Source organism: Molothrus aeneus, chromosome 7 (assembly GCF_037042795.1).
Source record: "Molothrus aeneus isolate 106 chromosome 7, BPBGC_Maene_1.0, whole genome shotgun sequence".
NCBI classification, from domain to species: domain Eukaryota; kingdom Metazoa; phylum Chordata; class Aves; order Passeriformes; family Icteridae; genus Molothrus; species Molothrus aeneus.
This window is the reverse complement of record NC_089652.1, coordinates 29,567,239-29,587,257: the sequence shown is the minus strand read 5'-3', so window position 1 is coordinate 29,587,257 and position 20,019 is coordinate 29,567,239. Positions and strand designations below refer to the sequence as shown.

The 20,019-nt window shown below is 45.1% G+C and overlaps 2 protein-coding genes across 2 annotated transcripts in view; one reads left to right on the top strand and one right to left on the bottom strand.

Annotated features, from left to right (window-relative positions):
- The window catches only part of OSBPL11 (oxysterol binding protein like 11), a 38,683-nt gene extending 31,538 nt beyond the window's left edge, over positions 1–7,145 (top strand). Inside the window, exons 10-13 of the mRNA XM_066553806.1 lie at positions 123–309; positions 2,898–3,080; positions 3,688–3,841; positions 5,177–7,145. Coding sequence (XP_066409903.1) covers positions 123–309; positions 2,898–3,080; positions 3,688–3,841; positions 5,177–5,254 — 602 coding nt within the window. The 3' untranslated portion in view covers positions 5,255–7,145. The remainder of the gene's footprint in view (positions 1–122; positions 310–2,897; positions 3,081–3,687; positions 3,842–5,176) is intronic.
- A 3,132-nt stretch (positions 7,146–10,277) lies between these two features.
- The window catches only part of LOC136558953 (TGF-beta receptor type-2-like), a 30,128-nt gene continuing 20,386 nt past the window's right edge, over positions 10,278–20,019 (bottom strand). The window contains exons 3-7 of the mRNA XM_066553751.1: positions 19,789–19,991; positions 15,991–16,790; positions 15,735–15,876; positions 14,422–14,549; positions 10,278–10,622 (exon numbers count right to left, since the gene is read on the bottom strand). Of these exons, the coding sequence (XP_066409848.1) occupies positions 10,410–10,622; positions 14,422–14,549; positions 15,735–15,876; positions 15,991–16,790; positions 19,789–19,991 (1,486 nt within the window). The 3' untranslated portion in view covers positions 10,278–10,409. The remainder of the gene's footprint in view (positions 10,623–14,421; positions 14,550–15,734; positions 15,877–15,990; positions 16,791–19,788; positions 19,992–20,019) is intronic.

Genomic DNA, 20,019 nt, shown 5'->3' with positions numbered 1-20,019 from the left:
TTTTTGTATGAGGGGCTAGGAAGAAAAGTAGCCAGATGTAATATTGACTATTTGTTTCAACAACTTGTTTGGCCTTTTCTGAAATGGTACTGGTTTACAGATTCTTGTATTTCTTCACACAGGTGTCTTACATCTCCTGGAGCATGGGGAAGAATACACCTTCTCTCTGCCCTGTGCATATGCCCGCTCAATTTTAACTGTTCCTTGGGTAGAGCTGGGAGGAAAAGTCAACATTAACTGTGCAAAAACTGGGTATTCTGCAAGCATTAACTTTCATACCAAGCCCTTCTATGGTGGCAAGTTGCATCGGTGAGAACATTTTGCTTGTTTGAAATGAGACTGATCTCACTTTTGAAGAACTGAAGCTTACATGTAATTCTGTTTCACTTGGTGCTATTTGAAAGTGACACATCATTTGGAGCTTTTTCCATGGCTCACAATGTATCTTCCACTTTGCAATAGCTACTCTTGTGTCATAAGAGATAAGTTAGAGGATGTACTTTTACAGTGATTCAATTTGGAAACTGTTTTGTTATTTGTCTCTCTGAAGTTAGTCACAGATACAGAGGCTTTTTAAAGAGAGATCTGTTCAAGGTACTGTAACTATTGAAAATTTGACATGGTGATGATTGGACATTGCCAAAAGAATCTCTTGATAGGAAGCAGCAGTGTTGTCATGGTTACTCAGAGCGCACAGGAGTTGCTATGGCAATGGTATGGATTTTTGTGTAGAGTGACCCTTGTTCTTAGGCCTTAGCTGGATGTTGGCTCCTTGGTCCTGTACCTCTTTAGCTGGATGAAATAGAGGATAATGTTAATGGACAGCTAGACATGTATCAGCCATGCCAAGATTACACATAAGTGCCAGCAGTTTTTTATCACAAGTGCAGCTTCAGGCAGATACTGTGGTCTGCAGTGGTTGTGTGTCAGAGCAATGCAACCTGGAGAAATACAGAGAGTTTAATGGAGCAGTTCAATACTGCACCTCAGTAGTGAGGGATATAACTTTGTTTGCTTTCAACTGAGAAGAGGCAGTAATTTTGAGAATGATATTAAAATACTGGATGTCAGTATTGTCTTGTTATCACACAATGCTTGTTAAAGTTGTGAAGAAGTAACTGCAGAGTCTGACCAGGCTGATCTCTGGCATCCTGTGGATTCAGGCTTTCAGAGATCTCTTGGGAGGAGGACAGCGAGCCCACCATGTGTAAGAGCTTTGGTGAGGTGTGGAAGTCACAGGATGAGAAGCAGCACAAAATTAAGGCTGCTTGCTTGTCAGCTGCTCTTTCTGCTGTTTCAGTAATTGTTAGTACTTCTGAACTTCCACAGAGAAAAAAATATTGTAAATGTGCTTTTATTGCTCATGGTTTTTTCAACAAATCTTAAATTTTTGTAATTTAAAAAAGAAAACTGTGTAAGAAAAAAAACCAACTGTGTGAGCAGCATATACTTATCAGTTTGGGTTTTTTAAGATACTTCTCATGAGGTTAATTTAGGTTTGAGCTGCTGGACCATGGTATGACAGAAGTCTTACCAGCTGCCTCCTGCTGTGAGCTGGCTGTGAGCCTTCCCCCCTTGCCCTGGAGATTCCCTGCAGGTCTGCTTTGGCTGGTATCCAGTATCCCTGTGCTGGAAGGTCTGACCTGTGATGCTCATTTCATTGCTAGAGAGATAAATTTCTCTATTTTGATGTTATGACTGGGGAGGATGGGTAGGTGCAGGCACAGTGGGAAGTGACCAGTGTGTGTGGAAGAAGGGAAGTGGCACTTGTGTCCTCTGCTCCCATTTGCTCTGAGTGTGGCACCATGTAAGGTGGGAGAAGTGCTGTTTTCCACTCTCTGGGATGCAGTTGTTCAAAGGACATCAGAGGAAGGTGGTGATGTGCAAATTAGCTGTCCTCAGCTGCACACAATGGAAGTGTGGAAGGAGATGTAGGCTGTACTTTGTGTGAGCACTGATGCAATGCAGGAGGGCTGGAAAGTGGTGAGTTTTAGGGTGGTTATCTACAGGTAACTGCAGTTTAACTGGAGCTAGAGATAGTATCCTTTGTGAATCCTGCAGCACCTTACAAGTGAGAATGTCTCAAGTCTGGTTTGCATAGTGCACAGACCCTTTGTTTGTAGGAGAAAAGTTCTTTTTGGGACTGGCAGTTTGCTTGCCAAGCAATGCTCAAAAACTGGGTCAGGATGAAGTGGATGTCAGGAGGTCTTTGTATCGGTCTTGAAAATGAGAAGAAAAATATGCATCAGTGTGTGTAATTATGGTGATACTTGAGCATTATGCCACACTTTGAATGAAGCACTGCATGTTAGAAGACACTTTCCTTATCTTGTTATTGGCAGAGGTTTCTGTGGAAGAGGCAGGGAACAAAAGCAGTTATCCTGATTCCTAGTTTCCTTCCTTGCTTCTGCCTTTGTGTGTCTGCTGCTTATGTGATCAACATAAAAATGAGACCACCTACATAAGGAGAAGGTTGAAATGTAAAGATGTGAGATGAAGTGCCAGCAGGTAGTGAGATATATTCTTGGTAGAAAGTTTCATTTTAGTTTTTTAAGTCTGAACTATGTATCTGATGTGATACTTCAAGTGGAAATTATCAACTGCTTGTTCCATGTGAATCAGCCTGTGTTAGTTTCTTTTTCATTTTCAATTTCCTGAAGAAGCTTGAAACAATCTGAAGCCAAAAATGGAGTTTCCTGGGTAACATGAAGAGAACTAGAGCAGTGGGTGAAAGTCACTTTGCTCTTTGAGCTTCTCCACACAAATGCAATTCAAATAACTAACCTTATTCAAGGCAGTGTGACAAGTTTGAAATCATTCAGGATTGAGTGATTATGCAAGGAATAGTCCTCAGGTTTTTTCAGACATGGCTTTTTAAAAATAAATTTCTCTCCTAGAGTCACAGGTGAAGTGAAGCAGAACATGACGAACACGGTGGTGTGCAGAGTGCAGGGGGAGTGGAACAGTGTGCTTGAGTTCACCTACAGCAATGGGGAGACCAAATATGTGGACTTGACAAAGCTCTCTGTGACAAGAAAACGAGTCCGGCCCCTGGAGAAGCAAGGCCCCTTTGAATCTAGGTAGAGTATGTGTTTGCTCTTGTCTGACCCTTTTTGTCTTAAGCAGTCTGGTGAGTGCCTTAGGAAAAGCTGCAAATGTACATTTGTGGATAGTGCTTTAACAGCAGTCATCCTAATTTTTTAATGTTTTCTAAAAATAAAAATCAAGAGGAAAAAAACATTCAAAATCCTAGTGCAGACATATGTTTGTTTATTTTGCCTCCTATTTATGAACAGAGGGGGTTTTTTGAGCCCACAAAGTGCTTACCAGAGAATAGAATCTCCCTATTAGTTTTGTTTTTACCCATCAGTTACACAGCAGGGCAGCTCCTAACATCCTCACAAGAAGCTGCTTGTTGAATAACACTTCCAATAGCAGCTTTAAAGGGTTTGCAAACAGACATTAGATTGGCACTGCCAGAACCTCAGAGCCCTTCCTACCTGCTCCCAGCTGCTGATGTAGGTCTAAGACTTGGCCATGAGCCCTCACCTGCACTGCAGTGCTCTCACCTGGGCTGGTTTGTCATGTGTAAGTGGAGAGAGTGCTCCTGTTCCACAGTGATGCTGCAGTTTGAGGTGGCTGCCTGGGAAGCCTTTGGAACAGTGCTGTGACCAGTTTATGTTGTAGGAGGCTGTGGCAGCATGTGACAGAGTCTCTGCGGGATGGAGACATCGACAAGGCCACGGAGCACAAGCGAGCCCTGGAGGAACGGCAGAGGAACGAAGAGAGGCTTCGTGCTGAAACAGAAACTCCTTGGTGTACTAAATACTTCCTTAAAGATGTAAGTTTCCAAGCAGTTACCTGCTATTGATGAGGGTAGAAGCAGAGTTGTTATGCAAGCAAGGGCACATATGGGTCTGTGTCCTATCAGAATAGAGTATCAAACCTTAGATCTTAGAAGTTAGCTTTGTGGGATCCATAGGAGTAAGATGACATAAGAATTCCTAAGCCTGTAAAGGTGTGACTTCATTCTCCACTTTCTAAATGCTTGGATTTTGCATCAAAATGTTTTCCAGTTTTCTGGTCCTGTTTCTTTTACCAAGCACTTCCTCAATGGCACATGGAAAATAGTTTTGTGTATACACATGTGAGCAGACTGTAACAGTAAATACCCAAAGAAAATAATCAGTAGTACTAATTTTGCTGAGGTTGTGTGTTTATGTACCCAACATATTATTGCTAGCAAGAAGGAATGTGAGTTCATTCTCAGCTTACCTTTTTTTTGTTCTATGTCACATTTTGGATAGAGCTTATTTGTTCAGTGTCTTAACCTGTACTTCAGTAATAGTAGTAGTAATATAGTAAGGCTTGTAACAAGGGTAAGTGCAGCCTGCCCAGGAGGATTGGGGAATGCTGGTATGATAACTTTGGAATAGTCTTTTCTTGTGATCCATGTGATGAGACCTTGCTTGTGTAGAGACCTTTGCAACAGGAGAGTTCTTGAGTCAAATTAATGCTGTAGTAGTTTAGATTCTCCTTACAGTGAAAGCTTTATCTGTTACACTGCAGTAATGTAATTCCCCCTCTTCTTTCCATAGCTGTGATCTAATAAGGGTTTAGAACATAGGCTAAAAGGTTTTTCTCTTGGATGTATTCCAGGTTTGTTTGTCAAGTGCAGGACTAGCTCCCATGAAGGCTTTTATTCTCTAAAGCTGTGTTAGTATGATTAGTTTAAAGTTAGATAGTTGTACTGTTAGATGTGAAAAAGATGAAATTCTGTTGCTAGTCCAGGATACAAATGTACTCAGAAAACATTTAAACATGATCCTGAGCACTGCATTTCCAGGTAAGCAGTCGGGCTGAGGTAGAGCTGATAATCCTGGGTGGCTGCCTCTCTGCTGGCTGGTTATTTGGCTTCTGAAAGTAATTTGGATCACACAGTTGAGAAGAGTGGCTTTTTGGCAGGGTTAATTACAGGTGCAGCCTGCTCTCAGAGAGCTGGAGGCTGGGAGGAGCCTGCACGCGTGTGAGCAGCCTGCAGTGCCTCAGTCTGCAGGAGTTAAAGATACCAGCTCTGTCCCTCTGCTGTTCACAGCCATCATTCTCATAGTTGTGTGAAGGCATTTCTGCCAAGGCAGTCTCTTTATGATAACCATGCTTTCTCTTTAAATTGCAGGGAGATGGCTGGGTTTACCATAAACCCCTCTGGAAAACAGTCTCTGCTGCACAAACTCAACAAACAGACAGTAACTAGAAAAAAGCTGCTTTAAGATGAGTTTTCTGGTTTTCCTCTCCTTTTCCTCTGTCTCTCAGAACACAGTAATCACACTGAGTGGCCCCTTTTTATGTAATTGTGCAAGTTTAAATGAGCATAAAGAAATAATAAAGAAATAACTATACTAGGGCACTTTAAAGCTATTAAAAAAAAAAAAAGGTAAAAATCCAAGTTGTAGAGACAAACCTGCCAGGTACATTCAACCAACTTGTTTTTTTGTATGATCCAAGAGATTTTATCTGCATTGTGTAAGATTCTTCCAAGTAGATCTGATTGCAAAGGCTGCCTGAGAGAAGAAGGAGCCTGTTGGATTTTAGAGTGACATAGGAACTCTTTTGGAATCTGTGTCAAGCTCTTTAATCACTGAAACCTCCTCAGTACACACATAGACAACAGCAACAGAAAATTGCTGCTTTTATGCTCAGTAATTAACCTTCTTGGCAAAAACTGGAAGGGTGTTTGGAAGATGTGCCTGAAATCAGTATTAAGAAACAACTGGATCATGACGACCTTTTCTTCGGAGAGAGCGCGTGCATGCATTGGAGGAATATGGGATGTACGTAGAGACTACTTTTCTTTTTTATGGATTTATAAAAGCAATTAGATGTGTAACCATGGAGAAATTTTTCCTCTGAAACGTTTTAATATACTTGAAATAGTTGACTTGAATTGGAAAAGTAATTTGAACACTTTTCAACTCTAATTTTATTAAATCTCTTTGAGGGACTGGTTTTTCTCAAGTTATAATATAATGAGATCTGGCCTGTTTTTTCTCCTCCAACTTCTCTTCCTGAGGACTAAGGCTTTCAAAATGAACAGAAAACGTACAGTTTTGTATTTAAATTTCTCTGCCCATCTAGTAGTTTCAGAGATGAAGTATCAGTGTTACAAACTGTCCTTTGGGTTGTTTTGTTTTTTCTCCTGTGGTGTTGTTCAGAACAAAACAGTGAAATGTGACCTTGTATACATGGACTGTAGGTCCTGGTTTTTCATCTTTCCATCAAAAAACCCAAACAAACATCTGATTATGCTGAGGACTGAGTATTGATTTGAAACGCAATCAGATATCAGGAAACTGTATTCAGGTACAAACATCCTTTTTTTTTCTCCTTTTTATAACTATTTTATTGACGTCTAAGAATTGCTGGCAATTAAGAATAGTACTTACTATGGCTTTCGTTATTGTTGTAACTACAAGCTACCTTAATTTTTCCAACAGTGGTGCCTTAATCTGTTTTTTCTTCTGATGTAGTCTTCCAATCAGTGTATATAACATTATCTGCCACTTCCCAGCCATGGTAATGGCTGCACCTGATCCAGCATCATAAAAACTCACAACTGTGTGATCTGGTAAGATGTTTTCCATAGAGAAGATGCAATTGTAAGAATGCATCAGAAGGTTTAAATAACCATGTTAACTTTCAACACAAACTGAAAATCATGCAAAAAAAAAAAAAAGAGTTGGGTTTATGCACAACTGTTTTGATCCTCTTGTACATTTTTTTTTGCTGTGAAATGCACTGAGATCTCAATGCAAGTCATAGTTCGTTTGTGAGAAGTGGGGGGATAATAAAGCTACAAAATGATTCATTTGTTCTGTCTGCTTTCCTAGAGATCAGGTGACCAGGAAAGAGTAGGTGGTTGTTTTCTTTCATGCTGGAGACCTGTCTGGGCTTTCCTTGGTCCCAAAAGTGGGATATTTTGGCACTATGTGCTTGAGTGGTAACTATTCTCCAGCAGAAGAATGTTTTAGGCCCTACTTGTCTTGTTTGTGATATTCTGTACAACCATCTTGTTGTGATAGTTTTGGATATCCATTGGGCATTTTCATGCTTAACCGGGAATAAAAATAAAAATTAAAATAGTGGGATTAGTTCCTCCTTGTTTCTGGGTCTGCGGCACATTCGGCTCCTTGGCCAATTCCAGGATTTGGGGTGGGAATTGTGGTGGTAATGTGTGAAATTCTTCCATGGTTTTGTCAGTACCTGCACCAAAATGGGGCTGGTAGAGAAACAGATTAGCTCTGTATACATTTCATGGTTGTTTTATCCATGTCACATGGCACATTTGCTTTAAACGGACAGCAAAAGTTGTGGTGCAAGGCCCAGCTTTTAATATTGTGGTGATCAGAGCAAAACCAAACCTTTTCCAGCTGAGCACACTCCAGGGATCAAACTTAAGCTAACTAAAATATAGACTTACAACTCAGTCACTAAACTCAGCTTAAAATTTTGATTTGGGATTTGTCAAGGTGATGGCTGTAAATGAGACTGAAAAGCTCCCATGTTGACCATAAACCCATTTGTGTTCCTTATATAATGCTATTAGTCAAGTTATTTCTCTTCCTTCCTCATCTGATATGCTTGTGGTTTCTCACTAAGAGAGCTGTTACTAATTTTATTGTGTAAAAATAGACCTAATGCTGAAGAAATACTTTGATAAAATACATGAAGTGATTTCTTTTAACATGGAAATGTTTCTAGGAAAAAAGAAGATAAAGCCGTCCTTTACTCAGGTGATCATGAGAACTGGAATGGTTCCTGATATGGATTTAGTTATGATGCAAATTTCTGCTTCCAGAAACAAAGGACATAGTTGAAAACCATTTAAAAAGAAGAATTCTAGCCACTGAATATCCAGCTTAAATTGTAATTGTGATTCTTCCGAGAATGGCAAACACCCTGCAGAGTAATGGATGTATTTTTAACTCTGACCAGATTTGATTCTCTTGCATAACTGATATTGTTTCCATCCTGTACCTTCTGTAGCAAAGGGAAGGGCTCAGTGCTGCTTCCTGTGTAGATAGAAACTTTCTAGAACCACAGTGTGTTCCAACAGGGAACATGGCAAAGTAGGACATTGGCTTATGTTACCGTCTGCCTTCTTGGCTTGATTGGGCCCCACTGAAGTTAAGAGCAGAATTTTCATTGGTCTCAGTGGTTTTAGGCCCCCTGAATAATAAACAGATCTTGGATCTTAAATAAGTGGCTGTCTTTAGAGGTGCTGTGCAGCCTGCTGCTGCTCATAGAAAACAGAATGCAACAAGTCAGCCCTGTTTAACACAGGCACTCAGGTGTGTAATCCTGATGGATTTGTGTTTTATGAAAAAAATTCACTATGCAAATTGGGTTGTTCAAGATTTTGGGCATGCATAGGGGAAAAGGTAAAGTTTTTCAGCATATTTATAGTATGAACTGTCAAGCCTAGGATGAAGTCTGTCTTCCCAGGAGAATATGGATTTCAGCCATCAGAATCAGAGATGCAGCCTTCAATGTCTAGTTTGCACAGGCTGATCCCCCTCTGTCCCTGTCACCTGTGGGAAGAACAGGTCAGAGTGTCTTTTAAGTCCTTTTAAGTTTGAAAGAACAAGTGAATGCATTCATCAGTGTGTTCAAACAACTTGGGGCAGAACTTGGTATGGAAGTTCTGTGTAAAATACTATGGGAAGGCAAGACTGGACAGTCTCGGGGGGAGTTTGGTGTGTTCCTGTAGTTTTTTATCTCCGTGACAGAAAAACTGCCCCTGCTCTCTTTTGTGCTAGAGCAGTGGTTAATATATTACAGAAATGAGGCTGAAGTCAGGTGGGATGGAAAACATGTATTTGTGGGGAACTGGGGAGGGTGTGCTTGAAGAGAAAAGGGTTAACTTGAAAAATTTTAAGGTGTCAGGAGGTAGCAGCCCAGGTGAAGATTAGTGAGAATGTCAGGTGTGGTCACAGTTGCAGATGGCATAAGTGGTAGCTAAGCAATTTTTTTGTTATTTAGATTTGGTGCAACCTAATTCATTCCCCTTTTGTCTTTATTTGAAGTGTTTAGAGGCAATTTGTTTCTAGGTTTTTAATTTAGCAGCTGTAAAAACAGTCCAGGGAGATGGAAACAATAGCTAGAGAAGAAAAGGTTTTTATATAGGTTAATGCTGTCATAGCTGAGCACTTAAGAGAACCAAACCAGCCCTGCAGATCTGTGTCCCTGCTCCACATGAGGAGCCTCAACTGCAGAAAACTTGTGGCTCTTGCATGGTTTGCTCCCTTCCCCTCTTTCTGGGCTGATCCATGCAGCTGTGTGGTGGCAAGAAATGTATTCCTCTTGGATGCTATCCCAAAAAATACACCTCTGTGTAGATGTCAGGTTTGCAGGGCTTAGGGGCACCTGAGATCTTTGCTCCCAAGGGTGGAGGGATTTGCACAGCACCAGGGTTCAGAGTGAGATGTGACTTACCTTTCCATAATTGCTGTCCAGAGTAGAGGCAGCCTAGGTTGATCTGGTGATCGTGGGGATAAAGGTCTCAGTTCAGTCTGATCCTGTTTCCCCAGGTGGGGTAACCCAGCAGGGGGTGTGAGAGTTTCCAGAGGAATTGGCCAACACCCTCGTGTTGACGCTGTTTCTGTGGCACGGATCTGGCTGGAAACTGGTCTGATGGGGGAAAGGCTTGTCTAGATATCCTGCATGGAAAATTTTTAGGGTGAAGCAGCCATGTCTACACTGGTGACTTCTTTTTTCTCTCTCAAAGAAGCTTCACACACCCACCTGAACTATCAACCCAGGAATTCCTCAGTGAGGAAAGGTATGTTGGAGTTTCATCGGATCAGGCTTTTACAAACTGGATTATTGTGGATCTTTGGACAGTGTTGCATGAATGATTTTCTTGGATCTCAGCATTTCTTTCACAGAGGGTGTGGTACATCTCATGATGTCTTTTTTTCCTGTGACAACAGATTTTGTGTGTGTATGTATAGGCCATTAAAAAGAGGAAAATTGTTTTAATCACTGCAGAATAAGCTAGAAAAGAAACTCATGATGACAATATGGAAGGACTTAATAAAGAGAGACGTGGAATTCAGCTGCTTATTAATAAAAGATTAAACATTATTATTTTAAAAAATAATAAAAGGAATGCTTTGCATCATTATACATTTTAAGTAAGTACAAAGTCAGTTCATATAATAATGTTTCACTTTAACCAAAATATTGATTCCTCAGTTCATTGTATCTGTGGGAGGAAACAGATCTTATAAATAATTTATGTACTAGATCTTAGTTCAAATTTGAAAAACAGTGAGGTTTTTTTCCCCCATGAGCTAAATGCTTCTCCCTTATCCTCTTGTTCCTCGCGATGAGGACTTCTGCCTGCTGCATCACTGAATGTTTCTGCTCCCATCGCCGTCCTGGAGCTCCCCACCTGGAGAAGGTGTTTTGCTGGCCTCGTTGTCCATGTTGTTGTTGAGGATGTCATCACAATCCATCTGTGCCATCAGGTTGAAGCGCTCAGCCACGCAGTGGGCGGTGAGCCGGGCCTCGGGGTCGTGGTCCCAGCACTCTGTGATGGTGTCACACAGGAAGCGCATCCCCTGCAGTCAGAAGGGATGAAATTAGGATCAGAAGGCAGGAAGAAGAGGATCTAACACAGTTTTAGTGGTTTACCAGACTTCTGACAGCCTCCTGCCTCAAGGCTGTTTTTGGCCAAGCTTAAGCACAAGAGGAATCAGCCTCGGTAAGTTGTGGAAGTGCTGATGCTTCCACTGGCACTGCTTGTGTTAGAGCAGCAGCCTCAGCTCTCACAGCATCTGCTCCCAAACATTCCCCATGCTCCCTGGAAATTGGCTTGTGTTGGCTGTGAGACTTAGAGCCTGTTTCCTTCCAGCCTGTATTTATTTCCTGTCTCAGCATTGCCCATTTGCATCAGAGGACTCTAAAATCAGGAGGGACAGGAGAGGTGTGGACAGTGACCTGTAGGCTGCTGGCTGAGCCCAGGCCTCTGGGTTTGAGCTGCACCCTGCCTGTTACACCTGAAGGGGGAGGGGGGGAGGTGGTTTTTAAAGGTAGGTTTGGGAAGAAATTCTTAAATCTGACTTCTTGTTTTAGTGGCATTCTGAAAGGGTGTGCTGTGCCAAACACTCATTTCAGTGTGCAGCTGAACCTTGCTCTCTTATCACAAAACAGTGTTTTGGTTGAGATAGGCTGAGGTGCTTCCCAGTTTACTCCAGAGCACATGGAGTTCCTCTCAGCTACAGTGCTTACATCTCCCAGAAAGCTGGGCTTTTTTGTCCAATTGTGTAGGGCTCTGAAAAGAGTCACAATATTTTGGGCCTAGGAACAAAATAAATGGTAGTATTCAGCTGGTGCTTCCCCCATCCTTTAGCTAGTAACAAGCTAGCACCAGAAGCTGTGTTGAACCTTCCCTTGCCCATGTAATTCCATCATGTGCTATTGCTCTTGGCATCATTGTCAACTAAAGTTGGAACACAGTGGAAAAATCATTATTCTAAATAAAGCTTCATAGTTTTCAGTGGGTTTTATGTATTTCTTAATTTGCAATTAAGAGAACCCTAAAGTTTCATATGGACCCACGTAAGAGGAAAATCCAAGTCCTACAGAGATATAGGGTCAGTTCCATCTGCCCTTCTGCACCTTACTCACAACTCACTGCTCTCTGCTAAGGCTCATTGTGCTAAGTCTTCCATAATAGACACAGATTGAAGAGAACAGGATTGTACAGCAAAACTGACAGATGGTGTGTTTCAGCACCTCTGACGTCACTTATTTATTAGCTTAGTTGAAAGGATTTGAGGGTAATTGATTACATGCAGAAATGAGCTAGCTTAGGTGAAGCTTTTAAAGTCACCCTGTTCTCAAACAGGACACGCAAGATCTTCTGTACTTTTTTTTCCCTAAAATCATAACATTTGTTTGCAGTTTGCCTTGTAGTGATGATGTTCTTTTGAATGGTATAACTGAAACATCTTGTTTGGCTTACAAAATGAACTTAGTTTGGCTTTTGTATTTGATATCTGTTTTTCTAAGATTCCAAAGGACACTGAGTTGTACAAGTGTATTTTTAGTGGCAATATTGACTTAAGCTTCCATTGTTCCTTCCTGTCCTGCACCAGCCTCTGATTGTGCCAGTACATCAGTCTGTTCAGCTGCTTTGTGAACCAGATTCAGGAACTTACCTGGCCTAAAAAACCTTTTTTTTCCCTTTTTTTTAATATGCTGGGGTGTGAAATAAGGTAGGAGCACACACCTAAGGGGTCTGTAAGTTATCTGGGGAAGTGGGGATGAATTTCTTCAGCTGACTTTGTTGTGGGGCCTTGCAAGCAGTTGCCCTCAAGCTGCTGTTGGGTGAGTCAGCCTGTCAGGGAAATTGGTGCTGACACTTGCTGGAAATCAAACCATGGTCTTCACTTGACTGAGAGCAATCCTGACAGTTGAAAAGTGGAAGTTTTTATGACTTATTGTCATTGGTGGGAGCATCTGTCGGTGCCTCCCATTCAGATGAGGCGCTTGTTGCCCTTTCTGGATGTCACCCGACACTTCCTCTCACGGGAAGCCAGCCTAGACCCCCGGAGTGGCACAAGCCAGTGGCTTTCTGCTGCTTCCCAGCAGATGGTGCTGCCCAATTCCTCATCCTAGGGAGAACTGTTGCAAAACGCCCAGAAAATGCTGTGAAGCCAGGCTTGTAAAGAGATGTTTATTAGACCAGGAGAGATTAATCAGAGAAAAACTTTCAGCAACATGATGTGGCTTTTCTGTTCCTCTTCCCCAGTGGCCATCAGATGGTCCAATAAAAGTTCCCACCTTATAAGCCTTGCTCTGTTTGCCTGCTACACCAACCCAGCTACAGCAACATTATTTCTGGGAAGTGACTGCAGTCAGCCTCCCTTCAGCCCTGGGAACAGCACAGTTATGCTCACACTCTATCAAAGTGTGATTTTTGACAACCCAAGCCTCTGTATATTTTTTCTGTGGTTTCAAAGTTTATCAGGACCCTGTGAGGTGAATGTCTGAACTGAATACTCAAAGGCTTCAAACATGTGGCACTGCTGATTGAAGTTCCTGTATTTGCCTTTGTCAATGAAAAAGGCTGGGTGAGCTCCTGAACTCACCAACTGATGAACTCCCCAGGGGTCCCACAGAAGCCACGGATTTATTTGATCCTGTTTGCAGTTTTGGTCAGTCAGGTCAGCTGTGAGTCTTTGGACAAACATGGTTTTGAGAGGAGACTTTGTAGGGAACATGTGGCCTCCTAAAGTTGAGAAATTCTCTCTTTCCTTTTGCAGAGCCTGCCTCTGTGTGCCAGCAGGGCAGAGTGGGAGCAGAGGCAGTGTGGTTTATGGGTGGATATTGCAAAATGATGCACTGAGCACTGCAAGGCTCTGAAAGCCAGCAGGCTCAATGTTCCAGCTTGATTTTCAGGTGAAATGGGAGTGTTGATCAGCAGATGGTGTTTTTCCACAAAACATGTGAAATTCAAGAAGTACAAAAGTCAGGCAAGATGTGGAAGTCACAATCAGCATGCCTGTTACCCCTCGTGTTCTTTGTGTGTGGCAGACAGCACTGGCCTGGGGCAGAGGACCCTGTCAGGGCCAGGAGGGAGCTCTGTTTCTTGTGTTTCTGTAGCTGGCTGATCTGGGTGTGCTTGTGGGTGGTTTTAACAGAGCACATTTTGTCACTGCTGACATGTTCCTGTTCTAGAACACTGGGTTATGCCCTCTGTGCTGACACATTTGCTTTCAGACCTTCTGAAGGCTGGTGAAACGCTTCCCTTGACAAGCCTTGAGCCTTGTGGAGCCCCTGCTCTCAGCTTCACTCACTTTTCCTGAGTGTTTCACATGAAGGAGATGCTTCCTGGTTTGCTCTTCCATGTAGTAATGGAAATTTCTCTCATGTTGAAGGTAATTTTGAGCTTGAAAAACCCAGGCAGAAGGCTGGATGTGCCTGTCTTCCCCTCTGTCCCTGCTGTGAATGGCTGTGTATGAGGGATGTGTATGTGTTTCCTGAGCCTTCCAGACGAGGTGCTAAGGGGAGAATTGGGGTGAACTCCAATGATTTACTGTTTCATGGGAAGAGCTGCACTGAAGTGCTCCATTTTGCTGTTATCCTCAGGGTAACTGAAACCATCAGCTGCCATGCACAACTTCCTGATCATTATCAACACGTCCTGCTGTGTCTGTGGCTGGTGGCTTTTGTGCAACAAGGAAATGAGTCCAGTGGGATTGTGTGGGCCCAGCCATCCACAGTGGATCTGACAGTAAATCCCAGGAGTTCTGCCCACTTTTCCTTTGACTATAAATTTAATTTTTTCAGGCTGGTTTAATGAGGAAGGACAATGTGTGTTGCTCTTTTCTGACCCAGCTGCTCCCAGCTTACCTGGTGCACCAGCCAGCTGCTTGGGATCTCGGGCCGGCCTCTGCCGTGCAGCACAATGTCCCTCATGGTGTCCACACAAGGCTGCTCCTGGACTTTTGACCCAAAGGGCAGCTCATAATTCTTCACCTCTGCAAGGAAGCAACAGCAGCATTACAGGATGTTTCTAATGCATTCCCTGCTTTGTTTTGGTATGGCCCACTGGATGAGAATGGATTTGTTTTTAACAGTCTGCAAAAAAATAAGCAGATCTGGAAACTATTGAGAATTTGAACACAGAAATGTAGTGCTGGGTTTTCACATAGAGGTTCTTTACAGAGACAGCACAGAGGAACCATCTGACCTCCTCCCTGAACCCAACAGATGCAGTACAAAGGACCTGGTTTGTCTTTGGGATAGACAATTTGAGCAGGCAGAAAGTGCTGTGCTGGTGAGGGATGGGAGAGGTGACTATGACATGAGAATTTCCAGATTTCTTCTACAGGCAGGGAATGGGTTGGAGGAGAAATGGCCCTTCCAGAAGAGCAACCCCATGTCATGGAAGACCAAGAAGAAACTGGCTGTGAGAGGCCACCCTGGTTTCTGCCCGCTCTCACTTGGATGTGAATGCAGGTGAGATATGAGTGGGGAGAGATGGCCGGGGAATGCTGGCTTGGGAACAAAGGATGCATGGGGCATCCAAACCAGGCAAGGGCCTCCCACTGCTGACCATGGGGCTTGCAGGGCAGTTGGAGCACCTTTGTGGCCAAGGGTTGAGGGTTCCTGCAGTTCTATGGGCTTGTATTGTGAGTAGGTGGGATAGGGAAGGAAGGTAGATGGGAGCAGGCAGAAGGCAGGCAGGGCTAACTCCAGGGCAGTTATTGAAATGTTTTGCTACACACAATTGTAGATGCTAGGACATGGCTCTGGGAAGTGACAGGATCTCTCATACTGTCAGAGGCTGGAGTTTGTGAGTCCCCATTGCAACATAAGCTCTCTGGTGTTGTCTGAAGGAAAAAATTGTTGAAGAGGGGAAGGTACCTTTGGCTTTTCCTGCTTGGTTTGCTTTGCATCACCAGTACAGGCTCCATGGGACTTGAGAGCTCGTCAGCTTTGAGCAGGGGCTGGACCAGATGTCCCCAAGGGGTCCTGTCCTGCTCCTTGACCACTGAGCCACCCCCCTTAAGCCATGGCACACAGAGCAGGGGAATCTGTCACCAACCCTTGGCAGCCCTGCAGAGACCTGGACTACCCCAAGTCACATCTTGTGCCATCAGTTGGCCTGTGGGAGTAAGGGAGCAAAAAGGCACATAGCAACTGGGGTGTGATGCTCCTACCTCCTACCACTTCACATCTGGAGGCCATTTCCCACAAAACAAGGGCCATGGAGTAGACATCCATCTGCTTGAAAGACTCCAGGTCTTCCAGGTTCACTCTGGACTCCAGCACTTCTGGGGCCATGTACCTGGCGGTGCCCACCTGGCCACAGAGAGGAGAGAGGCATTAGCAGGGGCGGGTGAGGATTTTGGCCACGGGACCTGGGGGGGTGGCTGGCAAAGGCTCCTCCAGAGAGGGCTGGTGGGTCATACTCGCCTGCCCACTGTTGGCAAAGTCATCCACAGTGAGGGAGGGGTCGAGGCGGATGGCGATGCCGAAGTCGCAGAGCACGCACTCCTGCTCGCTCTTCACCAGCACGTTGGTGCTCTTGATGTCGCGGTGCGCGATGGGGATTTTGGGGCGGCCGCAGGCGGTGTAGTCGCTGTGCAGGTGGGCCACCCCGCTCACCAGGGACCCGGCCATCTTCTGCAGGTCCATCCAGCTCAGCACGTGGTGGGACAGGTAGTCCTTGAGGTTGCCCCGGCTGTGGTAGGCGGTGATGAGCCAGTACTCCCGGCGGGGCCCCGTGCCCCGGTCCTCGGCCGTGAGGAACTGCAGGACGCTGTCGTGCCTGAGGCTGGTGTCGGTGAAGATCTGGCTCTCGTTCTTCCAGGAGGAATACTCCTCGCAGGGGAAGATCTTCACGGCCACAGTCTCGTAGTGCCCCGAGTGGCTGTGGCTCAGCTTGGCCCTCCACACCTCTGCGAACTGCCCTTTGCCCACCATCTCGTCCAGCTCGATGGGGAGCAGCTCCGCGGGGCAGCTGCCGGGGCTGGTGCTGGCTGGGCTCTCGTCCATCAGCACTGACAGCTTCTCCTCCCGCTCGCTTGCCTTCCCCTGCTCCGGCAGCACCGGGGGCTGGCCCTGTTTCCCACCCCACGCCTTGGCTCTCTTGCGGCGCTTCTGCGTGCGGCAGAAGTAAAATATCACCGTGATCATCACCGCCACCAGCAGCGGGGGCAGGAGGCTGATGGCAGCCACTGGGATCACCTCTTTGCTCTGCAGCATGGAGTAGCCTGAGGGGAGGAAAGCAAAGGCGAGGAGGTGCTGCTGCTGCTGCTGCTGCGGGTCTGCCCCAGCTCGTTTTCATCACGCGGAGGAGGGAAATATGCAAAGCTGTTAATGGAGCGCAGCCCTTACGGGGCCGCGCAAGGGCTCATCCCGACACAGAACCCAGATGGAGGCACTTAGCAAAGGGGATGATCGCTTTTGGTCTCAAATTTAGCTCCATTTATCAACAGAATACGCAGGCCAGCATCACTTGGATGGGACAGTGTAGTACAAGAGACTGCAAAGGGCATTTTGGGAGTCCCAAGTGCTGCTTGTGCCCGTGGTAAGGGGAGCTTGGCTGGAAATAACAATGATAAATCTGAGGTAAGGCTCAAACAGAGCAAATTTCTGAGGGGGCTTGGGGCTGGAGCTTTGCTGGACCCCTGTGTTACACAGGGAGTCAGGAGTGATGCTGAGGGTGGGCAGTGTGCAGGACCACCCAGCGCAGGGGAGTGCCAGGATGCTTTGCAGGACAATTAGCACACAGGAGCATCATTTCAGCACTTTTGTCTGCCAGTGCTGGCATCTCCTTCCTCAGCCCGTTACAGCAGCAACCCCAACAATCACCAGGGCATGGCTGCATTTGTTTTATTTCTTTTAAACCCCCTGTTGGCCTTCAGATTGAGGGGGGAGGACACGCACACAAAGCCATAACCCTCACACAACGTATAATTGTCTGATCCTTTGATGTCCGTGATTCCTGGAATAAACATGCTGACTTCAGTAGAGATATTCAAGTAAAATCTTACTCAGAGATTTTTCTGCCAAGTATAATAACCCAGGGGAAGAGGGATAAGAATCATTCCATAAGCAAAACTCTTGCTGCTTGACCTCAGTGTGTGCAGATCATAATTCAGGTTCTGGAAAAACAGAGCATTTAGCTATTTTCCTTGGCAAATTTCAAAAAAATGTGCTGCAGCTAATTTCTGCAAGGCTGTGAAAGCGTTTCTAAAATAGGCATCAGGTTTAAACCACAAGATCAACCCAAACTGATATAAATCAATAACTAACTCAGGAATATGTTTATTTTGGAAAGTATTGGGCTTGGATATCACCTACTGTTTTAATGGATTTACCCGATGCTTTGGATCCCATCTTTGAGACTCTGAAGAAAGAGAAGATATTTTTAAGGGAGTTGCGTGCACAAGTCCCGAAAAGGGGAAGTTAACACAACTTCAGGAAATTCCTACGTGAGGATGCCCCTTCCTGATGGAAGTCTTTTGATACACAGGGGCTGCAGCAGGTCTTAAACCCCTTCTGTGGAGAGCAAATGTAGTTGATCTGGCAATAACCACAGGTCTGTAAACCCACACCTTGTTGAGCATTGCTGTATGGGTCTGTCCATCCTTGCTGAGGGGATATGGACCTCTAGGGCCAGGCTCAGCTGGAGCACAGGTGGAAAGCACTTGCCATGCTCCACCTTACCCAGCATCTTCCCGAGGTCTCACCTGGGCTTCTGTGTGCGCAGCTTTAGATGGCTCTTTGTGCTCATTAGTGTGGTGTCTGAGCTCTGATGGAGACCCCTGCACCTCTAGTGTGAGGGCAATGCCACCCAGAGTCCAGACCTGAAAGCAAAGCTTAAGGAATCAAGAACCAGGAAAAGTATCTGCCTGCTTCAGCTGCCAGAGAATGCTTGTGTCTCTGCTCAGGAGCTCTCTAGACCATTGAATGTGACAATAATTTAATATTTAGAATGCAAATGATCCCTTAAAGCAGAAGAGAAGGATGTAAAGAATGGGGTCTGTGAGCCTGGGGCTTGAGGAGAGAGTTGTTAAAGATCTGCACTGGTCTTGCTCCGGCTTCCAGCGCTTTCCGTGCTGGCTGCCAGGAGGAGCTGGTTATGGAGCCTTTGCTGGGGGCGGCATTTCCAATGAGCCAGTTGTCATTTTTGTGTGAAATTACATATCCCAGCATCAGCTTTGGGATTTGACTATCTCTCCCTAGAAGTGTGTGTACCTGTTATGTTTGGCTGGGGAAGCAGCAAAGAGCCACCAAATTTAGCATCATTTGCCTCCATTAAAGTGGCCTGTTTGTTCAGAGAATTTTCATTTCATGTGATGTTTTTTCTTTTTTCCTTATGTTGCAGGGGAAGCTATACCACTGGCTTGCAGGTTCTGCTTAGGCTCATTTTCAGCATCTCCTTGTTCTGTGATTATGGAAAATTGGAGGCGTTTAATTTTGCTTTTGTTACAGGTCAGATTCTTGATGGACACTTGGATAAACCTGGTCCAGTTGGAATTGGGGAGGTTTAGACAAGCCCCCAAAGGCTCTGGCTGGAAACATTTCCAAAGTATACAACCCTCCTGAGGTACAGAAATGAGCTGCCTCTTAGTTGTCCCTCCTGTGGATTTACAGCTCCCGTTGGATCTCCAGCCACGTGCAGCAGCGTGCCAAGCCGCGCTCACGTGTGTGCTCAGCACCTGGCTGGCTCCAGCTGTCCCTTCCTGGGAGAAACACTGCTGCAGGAATTCCCAGGAGAGCAGCAGGGCAGGCATTCCTTTGTGCCCAGCCCTGCATCCCAGCATCTCCACTTCTCTGGGTTACAGCTGTGGGGGATGCCAGCAGTTCCTGTGGGTGAGTTCTGGGGTGGGATTTCCTCCAATGTGATTTATTTAAAGCTTTCAGGGCTTTTGACTCCCATTATTTTTCACCAGCCCCCGGGTTCCCCAGTTGATTCAACCTTTGCTGAAGGCACAGCCCACTGAGAGATATGGTGGATTTTCCATCCTGGATGTTTCCAGACCAAGGCTGGAGGTATTGCTGTGAGGAATGCTTTGGCCACAGACAAAATGCTGGGCTCAGTAAAGGGGTAGAGATTTTAACTGGCTTTTACATAGGGAGGTCAAAGAAGATGGCAAAGGAGCCTCTTCTGCCATTGCATCTCCTACTCCACAGGAAATACAAGGGATTTGTCATTGGTGCTGGATGCTCCTGCCCCATAACAACATTAACAAAAGCACTCACCATTGGTGTGGTTTTCAAAGATGAGTTTGTCATTGCACTCCTGCTCATCCACACAGCCACAGATGTAGATGATGCTGTCCTCGCTGGGCTGGTGGCTCATGACGCAGCGCGAGGTGTTGTAGTTGGGCACCATGAGGTTCTCGATGGGGCGCTGGGGGTTGTGGCACAGCGTGCTGATCCTGATGCTCTCATTGTCCTGTCTCCTGCATGTGACAAATGAACCAACACAGC